We start from the raw sequence: 22,734 nt of genomic DNA on the forward strand, positions 1-22,734 counted from the left end.
TTTGAAAGACAGATTTTTGCTAGCATTTACTCTGGCTGGACTTGGTAGAATGAATGGTTTACAAGAATGTCCTGAATAAAGATAATTTCTAGTACGAAGCTCAAAACGTGTGTCTTTCACTTCTACGCCTTATGCCTTAACCTCCCTTCTCACTTTCTGAATTCTTTGTCTACATTTTTAGCCCTCTCTCTGGCTAACAGTCCCACTGATTGCTGCTCCTCCAATAAGGTCTCCACTTTCCCCAGTTTAACAGAGGCCCAGCATTAGACTTGCTTTTCTTGTAAACATATTTCTTACAGGATAACCACTACATGGGATTCATGTTTTTGAAGTGTTAATTTTTTAGATGGTGAATCTCTCTCCCAAAATGCTCACATTGCAGGGAATCCATGCAAAAATCTTGTAGCACTGAAGTCTGAACAAGATAGCATATCTCTCCCCTATGGCCCGTTTTCTCTGTTTTTAAGACATTCTGGAAATGCCATTTTCAGAACGTGTTTTCAAGGCAGCCTGGCCATCAATCTGGGTAACTGTCTGGCCAGCTCTGCAGCTGCTTCAGCATGGAAGGACATACAGCTGATTTCCTAACCACGTTGGAGCCCCGACAGGAACATGGTTAGGGGGCTGAATCTTCAGGACGTTGCTCCTTACAGGTGGCTACACAGAAAATAGATTTCAAACGTTTCCCTCCTCCTCACTCCAGTGCGTCTGCTGATGCTTGACATTTATACCCTGCCTCCATAACTGGCTATTTGCTATTGTTCTTATATAGGCTGTTTGCTACTGGAAATGAATAATGCTGTCACCACAGGCTTTCCACAGAGCATGTCAGTGTATGGTGGTTGTAATAGAAAATCTCTGGCTTTGCAGCTGCCCGTAGAGAAAAGATGTGACCTGCAAATTAATTGAAAACAACAAGGCTGAAGTTTATCCTACTTCTTGCTGTCAAAACCGCCCCCAGGGTAGACAGCCAGAGACAAAGACCTGCCATTCTCTCTGCTCCGTGACCTGCCCTTTAGAGGCTGTTAGCTGCACTTTTTCTGGCCATTTATAAAATGGGGTTCAGAACAGGCATGGGATTAGCCAACAAGTCTTCTAAAGTAAGTGATATTCACATCACCTCATTTTAGAATTCTCCTCTGCTATATAGCTAATAAGAGGGGAAACAGCCTCCCATGCAAGGATTACACAGAGTAACAAAGCAAGCCTCCCGAGCTGATTGCTAGAGGAAATACCCTCCTCCATTAATCTCAGTCAGATGCTAAAAGTTACAGAGTGTGGCTGTCCCTCCTAGTGACAGAGAGCACTCAGGTCCCTAAAAAGCTAGAAACGGTGCCTTCTTAAAACATCAGTGCTTTTGCAAATTCTTCTCTGATTACTAATTTGGATATCCAAGAGCTGTGCCTACAACCTGGTGTCCCATGTGACTGCAAGAACACAAACCAAGAGGCACTACTTTTGCTGAGCATGAACCATTAAGACTGGGTCACATCCCTTTAAGGATTCCTCTTAGGAATGAAGTAGCAGATTGTGAAAGGAGTTTTATGAAAGCCTATTTGTTACGTTTAATTTATTTAGCTTCAGCAAAAAATACGTGTTTTCTTGTTTAAAAATAAAGTGCACTTAATGTTTTCCAATCAACAAGGAGACCACAAGCTTAGTAAGGAAATATGGTGGAATAGCAACCAACGGCACCATTTGAAAAAGCATGTGCCTCTGTGAACCCCTGTGAACAGAGAAGGAACTCTTGTCCATATCATTTTCACAAGAAACTATCTCACCTAACCATGGAATCAACTAGTAGAGAGGAAGGGCATTTCAGGTTTACAGTTTTACAATTATGAGTACTATTCCTTCTCTCCTTGCCACCAGGATCGGTAAGTATTTATAACTAAGAAGAATAACCAACAAATAAATATAAAGAGGAGAAGGTCCTATGCAGAGCTTAAGAGAAAAATTTATGCTGCAAGATTCACCCACCTTCCTCTGCACAAAGCTCTAACCACAGTGTCATCCAGACTAGCCTGTAACACCCATAAAAAGAGCAGAAGGAAAACAAAAAGCCCAGAACCCAACCCAAAGTTGCAAAACCAAGTTTTCTGATAGATGTATTATTGATATCACAGGGAGTATTTAGACAGACTCAGTAAGCAGAGTAAAACTGTAACTCTTTAAACTACTGTAAATAACTAGAAGGAATAAAATAAAATGATTAAGAGAAATTCAATTTAAACATGAAAAAGTAAGCATACTTTTTCTTTGGGTAAATTTCCAGAGCCTCCTATGACCAGGGACAAAAAAAAGTTTATTTACTTGTGACACATCTGAAGAGCTGGATGAATATATTCTGCCCCAAAAGACAGAAAATGACCAAAAATTGCTCTTATCAGTGAATAATCCATTTGCTGAAAAAAATGAACCCAGCTGAAATTTTCAATACTTCATATGAACCCTATTCATAAAGAAAAGCTAGAAGCTTACATAACCATATCTGTTAACATAGGCTGAAGATGTAACCCAAAGGCTTTGCATGCATATCTGAAGTAAGTTCAAAAGAACTTTTACAGTGGAACAAAAGCACACGCAGTCTTGGAGTTAGGGTTAGCGTCTGCTGTCTTTGCAATTCTCAAGCTACTAAATCGTATCATCAATAGGCAGCAAAAAGTACTGATGGAAATTTGCATACTAGTTCTTAGTCTAACTCACAGAATTTTCTTCTGTTTATTTTGTTAGCAAGCTACTGACCAAACCAGAGCTACTGCCGTACTAAGAATTTCCATATTAGTACTGATATGAGTGTAGAGTGTGGAACAGACACCAGAGTGCTGCATGATACCAGAGCTCTCTGGTGGAAATTTGTTCCAAGTCTCCAAGAGCCTCATCTCCTCTGAGATGAGCTCAGACTTGGCCCAAGAGATAAGAGTCTTCAGCTACTCTTGAAAGACAGAAGGCCTCCATCAACCATTTTTTCTATATTATTCCATTCATGTACACTGTAGCTGTGGACCTGTCCTATCACTTCATGCAAATACGTTTTTTTCATTTCCTCTGCCATGACGGAAGCTAGCTTTGCAGAGCACTGAATCATTGGATCATCAACACAACAAATCTTGGAAACGCACTGGAATCTGTAGTATTTCCTAGTGTTTCCCTTCTCATGCATGCACCTCACCTGCTTGTGGATGGGCTGGTGGAGCACTGGTCCATGGTGCATCTTCAAACTGAACCCAAGCACTAATGGATGATGACAGATCAGCTCTGGGAGATACATGGTTCCCAAGTACAGCAGAATCCACCTTGGGATTGTCAGCTCCATCGTTCAGATTGTTGTGGGAAAGATCCTGAAATTCTCCATCCACATTTTGGTTCTCTTCTGAGGAGGTATCTGACGAAGAAAAACATTTTTCCAGAGGCTCCTCAGTGCTACCTAAAATAAAGACAGAATGGACTGGTAGCAATTGTCATTACTACTTTTTTTTTTTTTTTTCTTTTTTTTTTGCTGAAGTCTCTAAAATTTGCCATTAAACATAGGTTAAAATCTAGATTAGGTGATGGAAAACTTTGCACCTAACAGTGGGCTTAGGTTTGCACTCGTAATAGTAGGCAAGATTTCCTTTGTGGTCCTTTGGAGATAGGCTTTGGCTCTGTACTTGCTTATAAAAGGCAATAATGGACCTATTTTAAAGCAGCTTCACATAAGGATAGCATTTTAGGTTTTTTGCCCAAATTCTCCTATTACATAGGGGTAGCAGGAGATAATTCAATCTCTCCTTATACTATTTCCACTTAGAAGGTAGGCTTTGTGATGCTAAATATATGACAGCATTTGGTCTTAATCAAATAAAGAAAGTCTTAATAAACTCATGGAAAGTCAAAGGTGTCTTACCTTGCAGTTTAACAGGGAGGAGCAGGTCATCACTGAAGGACACCCACTCAGACTGATGGGAAGCAATGACACCAGTCAGAGATGTCATACTCGCAAAAGGCTACTCATCTTCCCTTAGTGATTATGAGGAGTAATCAGAATGGGAGAGTGGCACAGTGAAGATGAGCCAGTAGAGGGAAACACTTCTTTTGTACTTTCTTCTCTTTTCAAACGCTGTTAAGATAAGAAAGGATTAGAAAATTAAATGAAAAAAATGAGTGCCACCATTCTAGTAATATAGAATATTAAAACACTATGATTACCACAGGCACAGTACTGCCAAAATGCTGCTACGTTTGAGAGAGGATTGTTACCTGTATATAGAGGAGGACAACATTAGAGCAACTCTTTGACTATTTTAAGATGAGGATGTTTAAAGACCCTCGGATGCTTTAATCAATCACAGAAAACAATGTTTCATTCCTTAATCAGAGATCCATGTCTCACATGACCCTGGAAAAAAGGTTGCAAGGGGATTCTCCTCAATCTAGCAAATTTTGATTATGATGCAGTTCAATCCAATTCCCAGCATGTCATCATGTCCTCATTCCTCTTGCTACTTGCAATGTCTGATCCCTTCCAAGGGCTAGTAATAACATGCATTTCTCATTAGCAACAAAATTCATACAGCCAGATCTGAAATTACAACAAACTTGGTAAGGAGAACTAATACTTGCACCATACAAATTTACTACTGAGAAGCTTTGAATCTGCCCAGCAAAGATGTACATTTCAAAGACATTCTTGTCTATCCAATAAATAGATAAATAAATAAAACCAGAACATGAACAGAAAAGTTACAGGTTAATAACCTGATTAAATTGATTAGCAAGATTAGTGTATCCATGTGAGGAAGGCAGACATAAGGAAAAGCCTTATGCCAAGTACAGGATCATAATCTAGAAAACAATACGTGAAGGATGGGGTTGTCCAGGACTCAGATTGCAATCCAGGTATCAAAGATGCCATATCAGCTAGCTGCACTTTGCAACTCTACTGCTTGAATGGAATTTCACCTTCTAATTTTAAAAATGAGTGTCTTCCTTAAATCTTGTATGGAATTGAGCGGGATTTTGCTGTAGCCCAGCAAACAGGTTCACAGAAGTGGCAAGTTTAATTAGGATGTACTCTGGTAGGATGAACCTCACATAGATCTGGGAATCTGCTGGAATCAGTAGGACACTTAGCCGAGGGGTCTGATTGCTGGCTGATACCTTGGAAGATCAGGTCTGGGGAAAGAAACTGTCCTTTGACAAGCATCCAAGACAGGCTCAGGTTTGCAGCTCACTTCAAAACTCTCACAGGACTATTGCCTCCTTCTAGGGAAGTGTGTGAATTCTCTCCCTAATTATCTGAAATATTGAAGCTCTTGTTGCCATGGTATCTAAGCACTTGAAAATATCAAGCTCGGACTTGGCTATTTTAAAGACGTGTAAGTGGCATCTCTTGGTCTACCGCCTCTCACCTAATTTTATGATTTTTTGGGGTGAAACTTCATGTTGGTTTCAAAGAACAGATATTTAACTGAGACATCTCTTTACCCTACATGGGTAACATTGAGTTCCACAGAGCAGAACAACATTTAAATGTATTTACCCTTTAAGTATTTTCTGCAAGAAGCGGAGGATCATTAATTAGCTCGAATATGATTATTCTCTTTAGGTCCACAAAGTTATCTGCTGACTTGCCTTCAGGAGACTAATAAGAGCTGTGTGAAAGAGCTGAAAACTTGAAGTCTGGATGTCACGAGACAGCCTGGCACCTGACAGAGAATTCAAGAATTCACGGGTCCAAGTTAATTGCCTGCAAGCTGAAAACTGGGCCTTTTCAACCAGAATCTAACATAAAATACACAATTTCCTGCAAAGAGAAAATGATTTCCTGAAGATAATCCTGACTGTTAAGTGCAATTTGCCAGAAGAAGATTGATCCTGTCTCAGTTCAGCTCTTCCAGAGCTTATTGCCATCCCACAGCCAGTCATCCTGCAAACCCTTTTCCTCTTTACACCATTAATTCCCTAATGCTGGAGAAACAGCTGCGCTTGAGCCCCAGCTCCCATAGCAGGACGTCTGCGTTCACACAGTGTGGGCAGGTACCATTGCCCGCCTCGCACAGAACCCATTAGGGGCTCTATTAATAGAAACTACAGACAAAAGCTTAACACAGAGGCAAGCTAGCAGAAAAAGAATAATCAGATGTTTAGGGTCACAGGGACTCCATGTGAGGGAGGAAGAAGACGACCTTGATATTTTGCTTTCCCCATGTGACCAATTAAGCTGTTTGTTTTTGTCTTGTTTAAATATCTGCAATTTAAGTTTTCTTTTTCTAAACATCTGAATACTGACCTCTCCCCATTCTCCTGGAAAAGTCCTGACAGAAGCATGAAATTGACAGGAAATGAAAAAAGAAAACAGTTTATCTGGTGCTTAACGCACACAGACTCCAGGATAAGTGTTTTTTGGTTTTTTTGTGTTTTTTTTATAAATGTCCAAGGGAAAAAGGCCAGTGAAAGAAGGCAAAAATAAAAGACTGTTTCAGATGTGCTATTAGGTGGGAGAATTTTACCATTCTTTTGCCATGGATTTCTTCTTTCACCCTGCTGCTCTGGCACAAGCACACTTTCTAAAACCACTTAGTACTAAATAATAAAATGTCATAGTTTAGAATATCTGTTAGAGTCGTATTTGTTCTTTTTCATTTGATTTACTCCTGAGTTTTAATACTGATGTCACAGTATGAGGAAGGACTACACCTACTCTGAACCCCAGCTCTAGTTTGCTAGATGTGGTCTTGTGTCAGGGTCTCCTCATTTGTACAGCACGTACAGTGACCATGCATGTTAATACGGACACTGAGCAATATGAGCTCAGCATTAGAGAGTACCACAAAGTGCACCATTAAGTGCATATTCCAACTATACGACTTTCCCACTGACAGAATTTTCTACAGACTTCCTAGTTTGGTATAGGATGGGGATTGTGTTGTCTCATTATCAGGGTTATCACAACTTTTCAGAGAAGCAACCTGAAAGAAAGGAAAGTCAGTCTGACCAGATTGTACTGCCAAAGACTTTCAAAGCAGAGGTAATCTGAGGATGCATATGTTAGGATGAAAAAAATAGTAAAAAGAGAGAATTTTGGATTCTCTCTGCTTTTCATAATGCCTACTCTAGCCTAACAACCTGACACAGACACTTCTACAGAATTATGAATCATGTATAGTTAAATCCTTTGCAGATTGTATGGAAAAGGCTATACAGCTTCAACTTGATATGCTTTTACCACTCCACATTCCAAAATCTTCCATATAAAACAAACCAAACACAAAACCAAACACAAAAAATCCAGTTGTGAACCAAGGAGGCTTAGCCAGTGTGATACCAATGCCACCGCGCATTCAGTTAACAAAACGACGCTGCAATTTGCAGAACTTGTACAGATGTGCATATCTCTAGCGGATCTATTTGACTTTGTGGGAAAATCCAAATCTTTTTCTTAGCAAAGCAACCAGCACCTACTGTTTAAACAACAGAGAGAATACTCTGCAAGTGAATTTTGCATTTTTTTCTCCCTGTCTTTCAGACTTCCCAAACTTCCATAGCTATTCCCAGAGAAGATTTTGGAGCTTACAAGTATTGATGAGGAAACAAACGGTCCTTCTCTACTCCAAGTGACGTATGATTAAAGACAACGCTGTAGAGCCCATGCAAAAGGAGATGGAAATACATTTCTTGGAATAAAGCATTCCCAGGCCAGGCCACTGCATCTCTGTTCATAAATAGAATCCAAGTAAGTGTATGGATTCTTTGATTTCTGGGTTTGTGCTGTTATGTGGATTAAGCCTTTGGTGATGAATTGGAAGAAGAAATAACTAATTTACCAAATTTTGGTCATCAAAAATTAGGGAACAACAACATGTGTGAAGGTGTTCATCTACTACACAGCAAACATAGGGCAAAGCCAGAAATTACACGTTAACCCCAGTGATTTTTACTATCAACTTCTGCTTCAGGTTTCCCTTCCTTATACCACAGATTCACAGCAGGACATGGAACTCAGCGACAAACTGGTGACAATTATTCCCAGTTCTCCAAAGGGCATAGATCAAAGAACTGGAATGAAACTCCTTGGCTGTTCAGTTCCTTACTGTTTTGATCAACTACATTACATATTTCCCTTCTAAACCTGAAGCAGCTTCATTTAAAATGATAGAATGGCTTTGATCACTAGAAGTATCTTCTGATTTCAAATCTACATATATTCACAGCCAGTTCATAGCCATTTCTTTTTGTGACAAGGATGTCCCTCTCCTCTCTTGCTTACCCCTGCTCTATTAACAGCTAGAAAGAAACACTGTCACCCTTCTGATCATGGCTTTTGTTGTAACAGCCCCAAGTTTCACTAACACCAGGAAGGTCTCAAGGTAAAATATGCAATTTTTATCTTGACCATGTCTGTTTGGCAAATCTGTACAGACAAAACAATTCTAATAGCACAAAGTACAGAATGATTGCTGCCTTGGGCAAATTTCCAAGTGAGTTAGAGCTCATGGTTCTTCCTCTCAACTTGGCCTATAATAAGCACTGACCATCAGCACATCATGACCTGAATAATAAACAAAGTCCAAATTGGAAATCTGTTCTGAAGCATCAAAAAAAAATCCCAACTACCTTCAGGGTACCACAACAAAAACAAATCACAATCAAGTGAAAAATGACAGAAAAAAAACTTGAAAGAAATCCAGTGAAATAAAAGAACTGGATTTGAATTTTATTATTACTGAAAAAATCATTGCACCAGCCTCTAACTAAATGCCTGAGATGAGATTACCCCTAAGTTTATGAATGACAGAAATGATGAGAGAAAATAATTGAATATGATTTCTTTCATGTATTGCATTCTTGATACTGAAGATCATATTTTCCTTATGTATACTGGTCCCCCAGCTCATAAATTGCCCCGAGAAAATTTCTGGTTATATCAGGTTTTAGACCTCACACCAGTTTTATGTACTCTCTGACTCATATGTGCTATTCTATGCAGTTCCTTGATTTCAGCATTGCCCTAATAGGTTCCGTCACTATCTGGTGCATATACTACTCATTTGTATGAATGCTATAGATATGTAGGGAAGAATTAGGGCTCCAAGGGACCCAGACTGAAGCTACTCACAAGTGGCTCTGGCCTCTCTGGAAGCAAGAATGTCTTTGCCTGTTTGCAGATGACTCCTAAGTGAACAGTAACAAGAGCCTTGATAGCACTCTGTGTACAGCCTGGTATATCATTATCCCCTGGGGTTGATGATAGAAATGGCAATTTTAGAGATGGAGCAAGGCAGAGTAGGGCCATCTGGCACGCTGGATGACAGAAAAGCGGTCAGGGTCTCCCTGAGCACAGGACGCAGTCACAGTGGTTAATGGCTATGCCCAGTTATTCCAACAGATAATGAATGATCTGTCTAGAGCTGAGGTGTTTAGGGATGCCCATATTTTCTTTAAATCACAAAAACTCCAACAACCAAACAGAAAACCATGCCCCACAAATGCTGAAAGCCCACATTTATTGACAGTAAGAAAAGAGAGCTTGCAGGTGATGTGTGGATAAGAAAGTGATAAGCTTCTCCCTCAGGGAGATTGGTGTCAAGGCTAATATCCTAAAGGTCAGCAGCTGCTGTTTTCTTTACATCACAATTTATCTGTCACAGAAGCTCCTCTATTTTCCAGAGGAGAGACAGAACCCCTAAGATCCTCTCCTGCAAACAATACCAGGATATTTAGGGAGTTCAGAAGGCAATGCCCTCTCTTTCTGCTAAGACAGTGCTTTAGAAACACTTCATGAGTTCTGAATGCCTCATAACTAGAGACCACCAGATAAGATACTATTTAGAGGGATGAAAAAGCTAATACTGAAAGAAAATTGTACAATCTCTTCCTCTATTCCTTCTACTCCCAAGAACTTGAGTAATGTAGAAGGGGACTGTAGAAGATCAGCAATACAAAAAAAGAATAGGAATGAAATTATTTTTGACGATTATGAATAATATATAACAGGGACAATCTAAAGGAGGATACCAGACCAAAAGTTTAGCAGAGATACTTCATATCCCCAGTCACACCAGGAAAACAGGAGAAGCTTTACATTTTGGGGCTCTTTAAACATAGCTCACTGTGGGCCCATGACGCATTCAAAGTATAACTGCATTAAAATTATGAGAACAATTTCCCAAACTGCCAGCCTTGCAACTCAAACTGGAGTTTGAGGCAAAGTAAGACTGGTCTTTGTCAAACACTACTCTTACTTTATAGATCAACATTGCTTTAAAACTAACGTGGGGGAGAAAAAAGTCACAGGAAACAGTAGGCAACATGCCAAGTTATTCAGCAGGTCATTTGCATTTCTAAAGTCTGTGATTTTTTTCCAGTCATCATAGCATATGTAGGAGAACAAAAAACAAACAAACAAACAAAAAAAAACCAAAACCTTATCTAAGGGTTTAACTTCCCAAAGGCTAGACTAATTCAGAATCTTTTTACTGCTAAACAAGGTTTTTCTTGTTGTTTGAAATTCTGTGGGTCATAAGAGTAGGCAACAAAAAAATCTAAATGAAAAAAGAGTGGGGCGGTAGTGGTAACATCCCCTTATGAGAGGACACAAGCATGGTCCTCTTCAACATTTCCTTGCTTTCTCAAGACCACCCTGAGGTAGAATCCCAAATCTCTGCTCAGAACCCAGACTTCTATACTCTGTTACTACACTGTCACAAACTTTCTCTGGCCCATACTTGCCTCACCTTGTGAAAGCTTAATTTATATCAGTTCAGGATGTGAATTTGCTACAGTGCCACCTATTGCATAACATAATGCCACAGGAAGTGACATTCCAATCCATAATATTGGGAGGGAATTGGGTTAAAAAAAGTGATTTATTCTATAAAACTGGAAAAAGTGGATCATGTAAGGGACACCTTTTTCAAAAGAAAGCTCCCACTGATTATGGTAGCTTTTATCACTATGTTCTTGTCTAAGTCATGCACAGACAAACTAGATAGATGCATTTCATTCACTAAATCCTCCAAAACTTATTTTACTTTACCTGCTGTTGTGATGATTATCAAGCTGTATTTTTTTTTCCTCAGTTACCTCTCCTCCCCTGCTACAGTCACTGAAGCAGAAAGCATAATGCTTTCCAATTAATCACCCTAGTACCAACTATGTCATTACAGCCTGATATCATTAAACAAAGCTGGCAAGAGGTGAGCACAGATCGTAAAGCTCTGCCTGTGCACATCCTTCTTCTTAACTGGGACTAATGACAAAAGAAACATGGAAGTATGTGATCATAAAAGTTTATATTGGGAATATATAGTGGAATATTGTGCTGAATGAGAAGCATTCTCCTAGTAAAGGCACATCCTGGCTTGTATGAAATGCCATGCTATTCTGCCAGACACTACCATTCTAGCGTTCCATATATATCTTGAAATAATTTACTGCTTTAGACAGGGTTCACTGTACAACTGGCAATGCCTCCATTAGTGAAAGGAGAGCCAGTGAAATTCTTCCCACACCTCAAGACTGGTTTCAGTCACACAAACGAAATCCGGACTTTATCTTCTGAATTACAGCTGAATTCATGCTATCGTTCATGCTAGCTGTTAGGTGAAAAAAATTCACTGGAAATAGTGAGTATAATTAGCTGCCACCATTCAGTATCAGTTAAAAGTCATTTTGGACCAAGAAAGTTAAGAGAAAAGTCAAGCACTCAAAACAAGTCAGAAACTGTATTCTGTAGGTAGAAATGCTTCACTGGAGGCTACGTGCCTGCCTAGAGGATAGGTATTCATTTAGCTGAGCTGTGAGTCTCACAGAATGGGAAAACAGATTAGGAGGAGATTTAAAAAAAAAACAAAAAAAAAAAACAACACAGAAGCCAACTGTGAAAGCAGCAGAAAAACAAGGACCTTTAAGGAGGTGACAAAGTCCTGAAAGAAAGCAAAGAAGTTTTTCTGAGCAGAAAGTTGAATGGAAAGGGAGATTAGGAGCAAGAAAATTGTGCTTTGTTTGAGTCTTCGCTATACTTCAAAGCTATAACTTCCAAGCCGTATCAACACCTCTCAAAGGAACAGACTTTAAAAAGGGATTCTCGCTAGAAAGGAAAAACTGTTTGAGGGCTATGTATACATGGAAACATAAAATGTGAGTCTGTATCCCAGGTTGAGGAAGTCCTGGTTGATTACTCGAAGCCAGACGAAACAGAACAAACTGGAAGAGGTATCAAAGGAAATAAGCCCACCCTGGCAGAAAAATTCCTTGCATGATCCAACTGGTCTTTCCTCATTTCCAGTATCTGGATAGCCATTTGAGATTATGCAACTTAGCATGATGCCAGGACACTGCAATCCTTCGGGGCAATCCACAAATACCATGTTTGTTGTCACTCTATTTTAGATGGTCTAAATATAGGCCCATTAGACTTTATGATTCTGTGTTTATAGCATGACTTCCCCTGTTTCAAAAGGGTGAAAAGCAACTCTGGAAAAAGGCATGCTTGAGTGAAGCTTGTACTTAAAGGGACCCAACATGATGTGCTGATATAAAAAATTCTTTAAGTAGCATAAACCGATTTCTCGACAAGTCAAACTCATACACAGTACAAAAAAGTATGCTGGCATCACAGTATTGTCAAACGCATTTGTGTAATTGTATTTCTCTATAATCATCAAAACATGAATTACAGTGTGTAGTATACTAACCTGATCTGGAATACAGCATATGAGAAAACATAGTGGTGTTAGTAAGAATAAAACATGTTTCAGGGGAAAAAAAAAAGAACCTATTCTGGAATATTTTTTTCAGTAAGACCATATCTAGAAAGAAGGGGCAGTAAGATGGCAGTAGAGGTAACGTTTGTCCCACAGTGTTGCTAACTTATCTTCTGGGTTCACTGGGAATTTGAACAGAACACAAAAGCTTCCTTACTCTGGATGCAAATGGGCGGAAATCTTTGCTGAAAATGAAATTCAAAATATTTTGCTTTCTAACTACCAGCACTTTGGCATTGATAGGTTTCAGTGAGCACTTGCTGCTCCTCTCCTTTATGGTACTGTGACATCCCTTTGATAGCCAGCTGTGCCTGCGAGATGGCAGGTATCTTGGTGCGTTCCAGAAAAGGAATCCAAGACACATTAACGTGTATCTACATGAGATCGTTTAAAGAGCGCAACGGTACATGGAGCAAGGCTGGGGAAATCTTTATGGCATATGGGGACAGCAAATTACTTGCATTTTATTACACTTGGGATTTTGCTGAGGAAGGAACAGGAGGGGCCATTTCAGGCCTGAAGGTCAGCAACAGGAACACAGAGCAGTTGCACTCAAGAGCATCAAATACTGCAGAAAGAGTTAACGCAAACATTACTGTGGGGCTTCCACCTGATACTAATGCCCAGTTATGAAGAATTTAGGATACTGACAAATATGCAGTATTATACATTGAATTTCATGTAAATTCACTGCCAAAGAACGAACATGGAAAGATCAATACTAGTCCCCAGTTTAAAGGTGCTTGGAATGACTAAAATGGAATAGTTGGCCGTCACTGTGCAAACACGCATTTGCAGTGCTATCAACCAGCACGTAGTAAAACGAAATGATTAAGAATAAAAAAAGAAATGGATATTGGTCAATCATTCAACGCTTAGGGCATTATTGCTGAAGCAGACTGCCACGAACCTGAATAGCACGGAGCACTGTGTTACAGAAACACTGACAGAGCTATGCAGAGACCTTGAGGAGAAGGTTTGCTGCAGATTGAGCTGAGTATTATTTTGGGGAGGGGGGGGGAGGGAGGGAGGGGGGGAGGGAGGGAAGCTTCTGTGATGGCAGTCCCACTTATGCATGGCTTGAGCTAGTGGTATATAAGGTCTCTGGGTATATGTACTTGCATATGATACACATAAAATCTAAAATTCAACAAACAGCCATTTTGCAGGAAAAAAATCTCCAGCTTTCACACATAAATAGGAATGTGATTTGATCTTTTCAAGTTCCACATTTTGAAGATATAGAAGAAGAAGCCACCAGCTGGCTATATCAAACCAATGTTCCTTTAAAAAAAAAAAAAAAAGGAAATCTATGGTGAGGCATTTCACTGTTCTTTCCTATTCAGACAATTGATTCAGGTCTTAGTCCCTCAAAGAAAAAAATTATATCTGCTGTTTGAAACTGAAGACTATTTGATTTAACATTCAACCATATAAAGTTTAAATGCATCAGGCAATCAGCATTCTGTATAGCTAACAAAAAATATTCTACTTACCTATACTTTAAATTAAGCATGATGAAAGATACTGAGATGAATGTTAAGAGGTAAGACAATTAGAGTCATGAACATATTCGGCTCTCAATTGGACCTGGCTGATGGAATATTTTGCGTCCCAAATTTTTAGACAAGAATTTCACTTCTATTATATTTCTGGGTGCTGTCAGACCTTATGTAACCAGAAAGGCAATTTTTTTTTTTTAAAGGAAGGCATCAGGACTGATTTATGCATGACATGTTCTGTGTTATTTCTGTACTTTAGTAGAACAATATTGTAAAAACAAAACAAAACAAACAACAAACCCCCCCCCCCCAAACTCTCCCCAAAGCCAGGAGTTTAAGACAGGCTTACTTTTGCCTTGTAGACTCTGAATTCTTTTCACAAAAACAAAGCAAAAGAAAACTTCAGGAACATTTCATTTATCTTGCTGAGAAATCAACATAATGCACTGTGTACACTGAGAGGGATGCTAGGCACTCAGACAGTAAAGGCAGGGCATTTTTCCTTAAAAGGTGTAGAATCTGAATATTCTCCTTTTTTGAGATTCCTATTAGGTAATATTACCAAAAGCACTTTGTACCTGACAGCACGGTTCTCTATTGAGCCTGCTCTGGACATGGAAAAACAAGAATTTTAAGGACTTGCAGATAAATTCTGTCTATTGGTGCATACATTTATGGTTTCTATTTACTTTATTTTCACAAAACAAACAAACCCACCCAAAAACAAAATAAAAACCTCAAGTGACTGAGCACTGGAACAGGTTGCTCAGAAAGGCTGTGGAGTCTCCATCCTTGGAGATATGCAAAAGCCTTCTGGAAACGATCCTGGGCAATGTGCTTTAGGTGACCCTGCTTGAGCAGAGGAGTTGGACGACATGATCTCCAGAGGTCCCTTCCAACCTCAACCACTCTGTGGTCATCAGGTTACCCTGGTGCCACACCACAACTAATGTAGCCATAAACGAACCTGGCTATTCTGCTCCTCAGCCCAGGGTATTTCAGAGCTGCACAGTGTTACGATACGTGGAAATACCAGTTCAAAGCAAACGTTAATGCAGCATTTCTGCTCTCTACCCTGCTCGTAGGGATCTGAGTCCAGTTAATTTTTGGCAAAAATTGTCTACTCAGTGGACCGGTCTTGAAAATGGGAGACAGACAAGTTGATTTCAAGAGACTTTAGAGATATTTACCTTCCTCCTTCGCAGAGATGCATACCCACAAAGAATTGAAGCACAGTAGTAAGCAAAAGGGACGGGAAACCAATGTGCTGTTACCAGGCCTGCCTGTGGCAGAGCTGTGAACCTGACTCCAGCATAATTCATAAAGACACAAACAAAAGCATGTTATACACTACTGAAGATTAGCAAAAGTAGAAGAATTCAAGTTTTTTCAAGGCTGACAAAGTTCTTTAAGACAAGGAATTAAAACTTGAAAGTTACGGCCTGCTTCATTGTCACAGAAGAGCTTCATCTGGCTGCTTGAAGCTGCAAATCCCGAAAGTCTGGCCACCCTCAATCAATTCGAGCTCCAAGTATTTTCATATTAATAGCTTGTATTGAATACAGGGAATATTTGCAATCTCTTTTGGAAAAGAGTCAATATAGATATGTTGGTGCCAAACTTTGAGCACATATGTAGTGTGGCAAACCAATACAGCTGCCTCCATTCAGAGAGACCTGGACAATTAAATTAAATTGCAGAGGTCACAGTGATAAGTTATTCAGAGGGAGAGAAACTCTAGATTTGCCTAATCTTTTCTACCACCGTTTTACCCCCTTCAGTGACACGTGGGATTCTGGCAGTGAATACTCAAAAAGCCCAAGCACCCACATCCCCTTTGACCACTTACTCTTCATGCTGAACTCATATACCTTACGATTTGGAATGAGAGTTAGGAACCTGCACCTGATGTTTCCATCATGAATGAGATATGAGGGGACATAATTTTCTGCCAAGTAAGTATTTCAACTTCAGTAAACTGGAAACAGTATGTCAAGAACCAGAGTAAGGAGAAATTCCGGGTGGCAAGTTTCAGTCCTCAGGAGCAGCTAGTCATTAAACAGCAACTAATCATTAAACTTCATTGGCCAAATTCTTCCTTACAGCTGTTCCATTGAAACTATTTTATTGCAAAGTAAACTGCCCTTGTGCTATGGAGCTTGACTAGCTCAAGTTTTAGAAATGTAGCTAGCAATACTTATTCTCTTCAAAAATGCTTCGTAGTGCTTTTTCCATGAGTTTCAATCACCCACACAACCACAAAACCACCATGCAATTCTGCAAAATGGTATCTTCTGTTCACAAGAGGCCCCTATTTTAGATAGTGATAGAACAAAATTACTACATAATATACCCATCCCATTTTTCAAAAGTAAATTAAAGAAGTGCTTTCATTTCAGCTCAGAGCGGGCAAACTCAAGAGCCCACAGACAGATTTAGTTTCTATAAATACTCACTCACTTCTACAAATGCCAATTAGAACTTGGCCAAAAAGAACGTAATGAGACAAGAAGCACAGCTCAGCAAAAAGAGGCCCTCTCTCTCACTCACCAGGCAGGTCTGCTGTTCATGGACTGCAGGAGCCCTGCTCTGAACCGCAGCAGCAGGATACACTGGCTGCTCTGTGAATACAAGGATGGTTTGTCCTATTAGAGCACCTCACAGGCTCTTAAGGCACACGGACCAATTCTATCCTAGTTTTAAGCCAAAGGAATTATACTGAGACATTAGTTTAGTTACCTGAATAAAAAGACATGAATCATCTAACTTCAGACACCCAGAGTTAGACACCTAAGCTGGTCACCTGATAGTCTGTTTATAGTCAACAGAAAGAAGACGACACCCTCAGAGCACCCTTCATCTGAGCTATTTTAGAAGGAGGTGAATCACCCTCCAGGAAGCCTACCACAACTAACTTAGGCTCACATGTCACACCTAAGTTATGGAGGCCGAATCTCAGCCAAAAATAATGTCGTACCTCTACTATCTGCCTCAGTTTTCCCTTTCATTGATATGTTGTGGTAGTTCAGATCCTGTCGAACCCAATAAAACCTCTCCCTCTTCCAGGGAATCCAGCTAATCCCCAGAATCCTAAGGTATAGACTCCTGATCCCTCTGAGCTTCTATGCAGGTATTTATTATTATTGTTACCAAGTAGCATCCGTCATCCTTTTCAGGGTATTTTTGATGCTGCTTTTTGGCTTCCTCCTTCACTACTCTCCTTAGGGCCACTACTTGTTTTTTTCAGGACTCTTTCCTAAGAGTTTCACTTAGCTGTGTCTTCTCAGAGAGAAAATGCTTGCAACAGCACTTAAGAGTCACATTTAATACTCAAGATAAATGACTTTACACAATGAAAAAATATAAGTAGGATCACAATCTGTGTATCCTATCTTTCTTGTCAGTACCAAATACACAATCCTGCCTTACTCTACAAAGAATGAACAAGAATGAACAAACCAGCATTGGTTTGTTATTCATATGCTTATTTTGCATTTCATATGAATGCCTCTGAGCAATACAAGATGCCATCATCAAGTGCTGATTTGAGGTAATGACACAACAGATCAAAATATTCATACAGCATGACCTCTTCTAATAAATAAAAATGTAAACGTCAAGACAAAGTCTTACATATATTTCTAGACAAGTTATTGCAGCAGACTGATGAACCTCAATATATCACTGCTGAGAAAATATTTTCAACATTTTAGGAAATATTTACTATGAGAAAAGTACCTACTGAAGGTAGTTTTGGAATGGGGAAGGCTCTTTAATTTTACGGCTCCCTTTCATCAACTGTATCTCTACAGAACTGACATTGAGGAAATCTACATATTTCAGTAAAATACTTTCCATAATAGTATTTTCTATTAGTAAAGCACTGTTTCTGTCCATAGCTACTCAAGGGACACGCGCATTAATGTCTTCTCTTACTGTAACTTCTTTTTGAATAGTATGTTATGGTGTTTATATTTTCTTCATATTTTCCTGTAAATATTTACTGAGCATTATTTTACATTTAAAAAATTTGAAATAAGTTGCTCAAGATGATATATGTTAATTTTACACTAGCAAGCACTGCAAACCTTGCCAGTAGCAGCAGATCTGTAGGGTGAAAAATTTGGCATTAAGGGTATAGCTTCCATACTACTGCTTTGAGGAGTTTTTACTTCAGATTATATCTGACCTGGTCCTGGAAGCACTTCCCCAGTGAACAGCCACAGAGACCCATGTAAACAGCTCTGTTGAATTTTGCTGATCAGGGGCTCTCTAAGCCTTGATTGGGTGGGATGGATTCTGTGGGATTCAGGACACCTAATTTAAGCCAATTTACGTATTGGATGTATTCTAAGTTAGCCAATGTATTCTAAGTTAGCCTTTAAGGCTCTATCTACACTTAACACAGAGGAAAGGACAGCACCAGAGGAGAATTCAGCTCTTCCATACCAATGATGGGCAAGAACTGCCTTGTGAAGGCTGTTCTGTCTGAGCTGACTACAGAGCCAACTAAAATGATTAGCCTTGACACAGCCAGCTTTTCAATGGCTGAGATTACATCACTGTATCCCACTGCGTGAATCTTAACAGTTCTATTACTTATTGCCTGATTTTTTTAAGCTTTCCCACTTTCAAAGAGAAAGTTAACATTACTGAAAAGCTTCAGACTTAGGCCAGACTTTTACTTTCAGCCTGCCTGTAAGCACAGAGCTTTTCATCAATTTAAATTTAACTTATTCTGTTAGTTTACTGGCAAAGACCATGATGGCTGCTTTGCCTAGAGCCTCAGTGCAATACTTGGGTTAAAAGCTGCCTGAGGAAGCAGTACCATCAGGAGCAGTGTCAAAGCAGGAGAATCTAAAAGCTTGTAGCTAGTCCCACCTCGGCAATGGCCTTCTGGCTGGAAGAAGAACTTGCAGAACAGGGGCAAGAGAAGCCTGACCCAGCAAAACATCTCTTGAGCAATTTCTGGTATACATATTACATACATACTATTTCCCATGTTCATTTACTGATGCCAGACTTGAGATAGCTGAAAAGTAAGGACATCATGTATTTAGCCCACTCACAGTATGGTTTTAGCCCACACACAGTCTGCGTTTCTCAAGCGTGGACCTGTGTCAGCCACTAGTGCTTAGCGAGACAGGCTGGCAAGGTAGCACAAACAGGGACTCGAGATTTGGAACTAGGCAGCACTGAAATGTATTTGTAGTTTACCTTGTGCCCATTGGACTTTTATCTAAAGCACCACATAGCAGAATATTAATTATGCCACTGATGTAACGAGGGAGCCAAGGGATAAAGGAATAAAAGAGAGGCCAGCAGTTAAAGAGCAAAGTAGACTGGCAAAACCTTAATGATAACTAAGCGCAAGAATCATAGGAGGGTATAGGTGGTCAGAACTGAGGTACAGTGTACCATGTGAGAGAAAAAAAACAACAGACCATCTTTGTTCTTGAAAAGTTTAATTGTCATGCTCTTGATGGCTTTGATATTTTAAAAATAATTTAGAAGGCTCAACTATAAAAAAAAGCAGTGATCACTAAAGCTGCCACCTGTGTTACTGTATCTAGGTAATATTATATTTTAGATCTGCCTGAGGAACGGTAGAGTCTTACTATTATTGCTACTTGCTTTCTACTTGAGATCTCCATAGGAATATTATGAGGAGCCTTTAATATCATACAGAAGAAACCAAAAACTACTGCCTGACAAAGGTGCGATATCACAGATTAAAGGTAATTCTTTGCAAATACCACCTTAAGTTATAATCAACTAAACCAGTGAAAGTTCCCTAAGGAGTAATAACCTAGGCATTTGGAAACTCTAAGTATTTAGGGAAATTGCATGCACCGCATAATCCCAGGGAATACATCTCACTGTAGATGGGGGAAGCAGGTCTTCAAGCTTATTTTATTTGCTATCAGATCTGATTATCTGAAAAATACTCATACAAATTCCAGAGCCCGCTTGCCAGTATAACACAAGGCACATTTTAGTCATCTAGGCAGAGATAAAAAAAGAAAAATCAAAGAATTATGTGCCACAGTTACTGAGCATGAGCTCAGTAACTGAGAATGGCAAGCAAGCCATTCCTTGAAATTTACTTGCCCAAACTAGTAAGTTTACAAAATATACATTTCACAGAAGACAAGAATGATTCATAGGTGATTCACAAATAAAAAATAGTTGTGTTCATCAAATGTTTGCCCTGACAACACTAAAAATGCCCTCAAACCAATACAGTGAAGCTATTCTAAGGATAATTCCCATCAAAAGGCCTGACTAAGTAGAGGAAGAGGTGAGCTGTAAAGTATCACCTGACCCAGTCAAGGAGGCAAATGTTAGTTTTTCAAAGAGAAACAAATTTAAAAAAAAAAAAAAAAGTCAAGTCTCAAAAAAGATTAAATCATGGGACAAACCCAGAAAAGTTTAGTCCAACTTTGGCAAATTACACTCAACAAAATAATTACCGAAAAATCAACAAAAAAGTGAAGCTATAGTGTGGAAAGGAAGTTTAACATGTGGACCATGCAGACGGGCAGGGAGGGGTCTGCCTGGTTGTGTATCAACACTAAAAAAAAAAAAAATCACTTTGTGTGGGAATATGTAATTTGAGCATTTTAAATCTATAATTTATACAATGTATCCAAAACAGACCATATAGAAAGATCACTGGCAATTTGTCTTTGCTTTATAGGATCTTAACCACAGACAAGTGTTTAAAACATACCACACTTCAGTAGAACCAAGAAAGAAAAGAAATCCAAAACATGAGTAATCGCACAGAGCAGCTGAGGGGTAGGTGGATGCAGGCAGCTTCCACACGCTGCCGCTCGTTAACGATTCATTAACCCTTCTGCAGACGCAGCGCGGTAAACCCCGAGCGCCGGTACGCGGACCTAGGGTCCCTCACGACAACGCAGAGGAGAGCGCCGACGGGCTGCCAGGCGGCACATCACAAACAGCCCCCGCCGCGGTTAAAAGGGTGCCGGGACCACGGAGGGGCAGGCGGTGCGGGCTGGGAGCGACGCCGCCAGCCGCAGCCAGGGAGCTCCACGCCGCACAGCGCAGGGAAAACCCGAGCTCCCGCCGAGGCTCCTGCCTCCGGCGTCGGGGACCACACGAGGAACCAGCGGCCACGCCGAGGGGAAGGCGACAGCCCCAGCTCCGCAACCAGGGCTGCCGGGTCCGATTTAATTTTTCCTTGCCTCCGGTTCCTAGATTTCCGTAACCTGCCTCTGCTCAAACGCAGCCTACAAGCCTGCTCCGGGCTTACCAAGCTAGCCCGAAAGGAGAGCGGCGCGACCCCTTCCCTCTCCCCTCGGGCGGCGCGGAGCGCGGCGCGCCCCCTCCCCGGCTCTCGCCCGCGCTGGACGCGCCCCGCCGCGCGCAGCTCCGCGGCTGCCCCGGGGCAGCGGCAGCCGAACTCGCCCCCAGCCCGGCCCACACCGCAGCCCGGCACACCAACCACGCACCTACCGCGCACCCCGCCCGACGCCCGCGGCGGCGCCCAGCGCACTGAGGCGAAGCCCCGGCGGCGGCGGTGCAGCCCCGCCCACCGCCCCGCCTCGCCGGGACCGCGCCGCGCCGCGCCGCGCCGCCGCCATTGGGGGCCACCCGGCGGCGCCGCCATTGGCCGGGGCGCCCCGCCCCGCCGCCGCCGCCGCCGCGGGGAAGGGGCCGAGGGGCTCCCCGAGCGACGGCCCTGCGGCCCGGGGAGCTTGGAACAGGCTTCTGTTTCCTCGGGCGCAGAGTCAGCCCCTTCAGCTGTTTTCCTTGTCTGTGTGCGGAGATGGGTCCAAACCGAGGCGCTGTCCTGCCTCTCCTCCTGCCCCTGCTCTTGCTTATTTCTTGCCTTCCCTTATCCGCTCGCCCTCTCCCAAGCTCAGCCCTTCCGTGCCAGATTCCCACATTAAGAGCTTCTAATAGTGGGGCACCAGTATCTCATTAAAGTATGCAAGACGTTATATAAAGATATAAATGTCATTCCATTTGCAGTCATCCAGATGGAATTCTTAAAAATGCTTAAGTGCGTCAATATTTCTTTATAATTTGAAGAGGTCATAACCATGTTTTTTTTTTTTTTTATACCCAGTTCTAATATGAATAGCTGTCTCCCTACTTACGTTGTTAGACCCTGATGAATTTCACGAAAGATCAGCAAATATCCCCAGATTATGTATTAATCAAGATTAATATAATTATTTACAACGCCTATGAAACAGATACTGTGTAAGCGTTGTATTGCAGGCAGTATTACAGAGCTACCAAATAAATCTAAAATATGAATGCGTTTCTCTCTTTATCTCTGAAGATCTCAGACCACAATTTGCATATACAAATGAGGGGAACCTTTAACTCTTAACCCTACAATGTCAAGACTTCTAATGAAAGGCAAGTTGGGGAAAACGAACACGTGTACCACACATACAAACATGAGCACAGACGCGTACGGACACATCCATTAGCGGATTTAGAGCATG

The 22,734-nt window shown here is 40.9% G+C and overlaps 1 protein-coding gene across 3 annotated transcripts in view; it reads right to left on the reverse strand.

The window, feature by feature from the left end:
- The window catches only part of STON2 (stonin 2), a 78,863-nt gene extending 57,061 nt beyond the window's left edge, over window positions 1–21,802 (reverse strand). Inside the window, exons 1-3 of one of the 3 annotated variants that reach the window (XM_068946717.1) lie at window positions 21,731–21,802; window positions 3,887–4,099; window positions 3,173–3,427 (exon numbers count right to left, since the gene is read on the reverse strand). In XM_068946717.1, the coding sequence (XP_068802818.1) occupies window positions 3,173–3,427; window positions 3,887–3,974 (343 nt within the window). In that variant the 5' untranslated portion in view covers window positions 3,975–4,099; window positions 21,731–21,802. Of the gene's footprint in view, window positions 1–3,172; window positions 3,428–3,886; window positions 4,100–16,798; window positions 16,870–21,726 lie in introns of those variants that run through there. The other 2 variants (XM_068946718.1, XM_068946719.1) reach the window with 2 other exon arrangements.
- Window positions 21,803–22,734: the final 932 nt, after the last annotated feature.

The sequence above is a fragment of the Struthio camelus genome, chromosome 5, assembly GCF_040807025.1.
Source record: "Struthio camelus isolate bStrCam1 chromosome 5, bStrCam1.hap1, whole genome shotgun sequence".
Taxonomy (NCBI): Eukaryota; Metazoa; Chordata; class Aves; order Struthioniformes; family Struthionidae; genus Struthio; species Struthio camelus.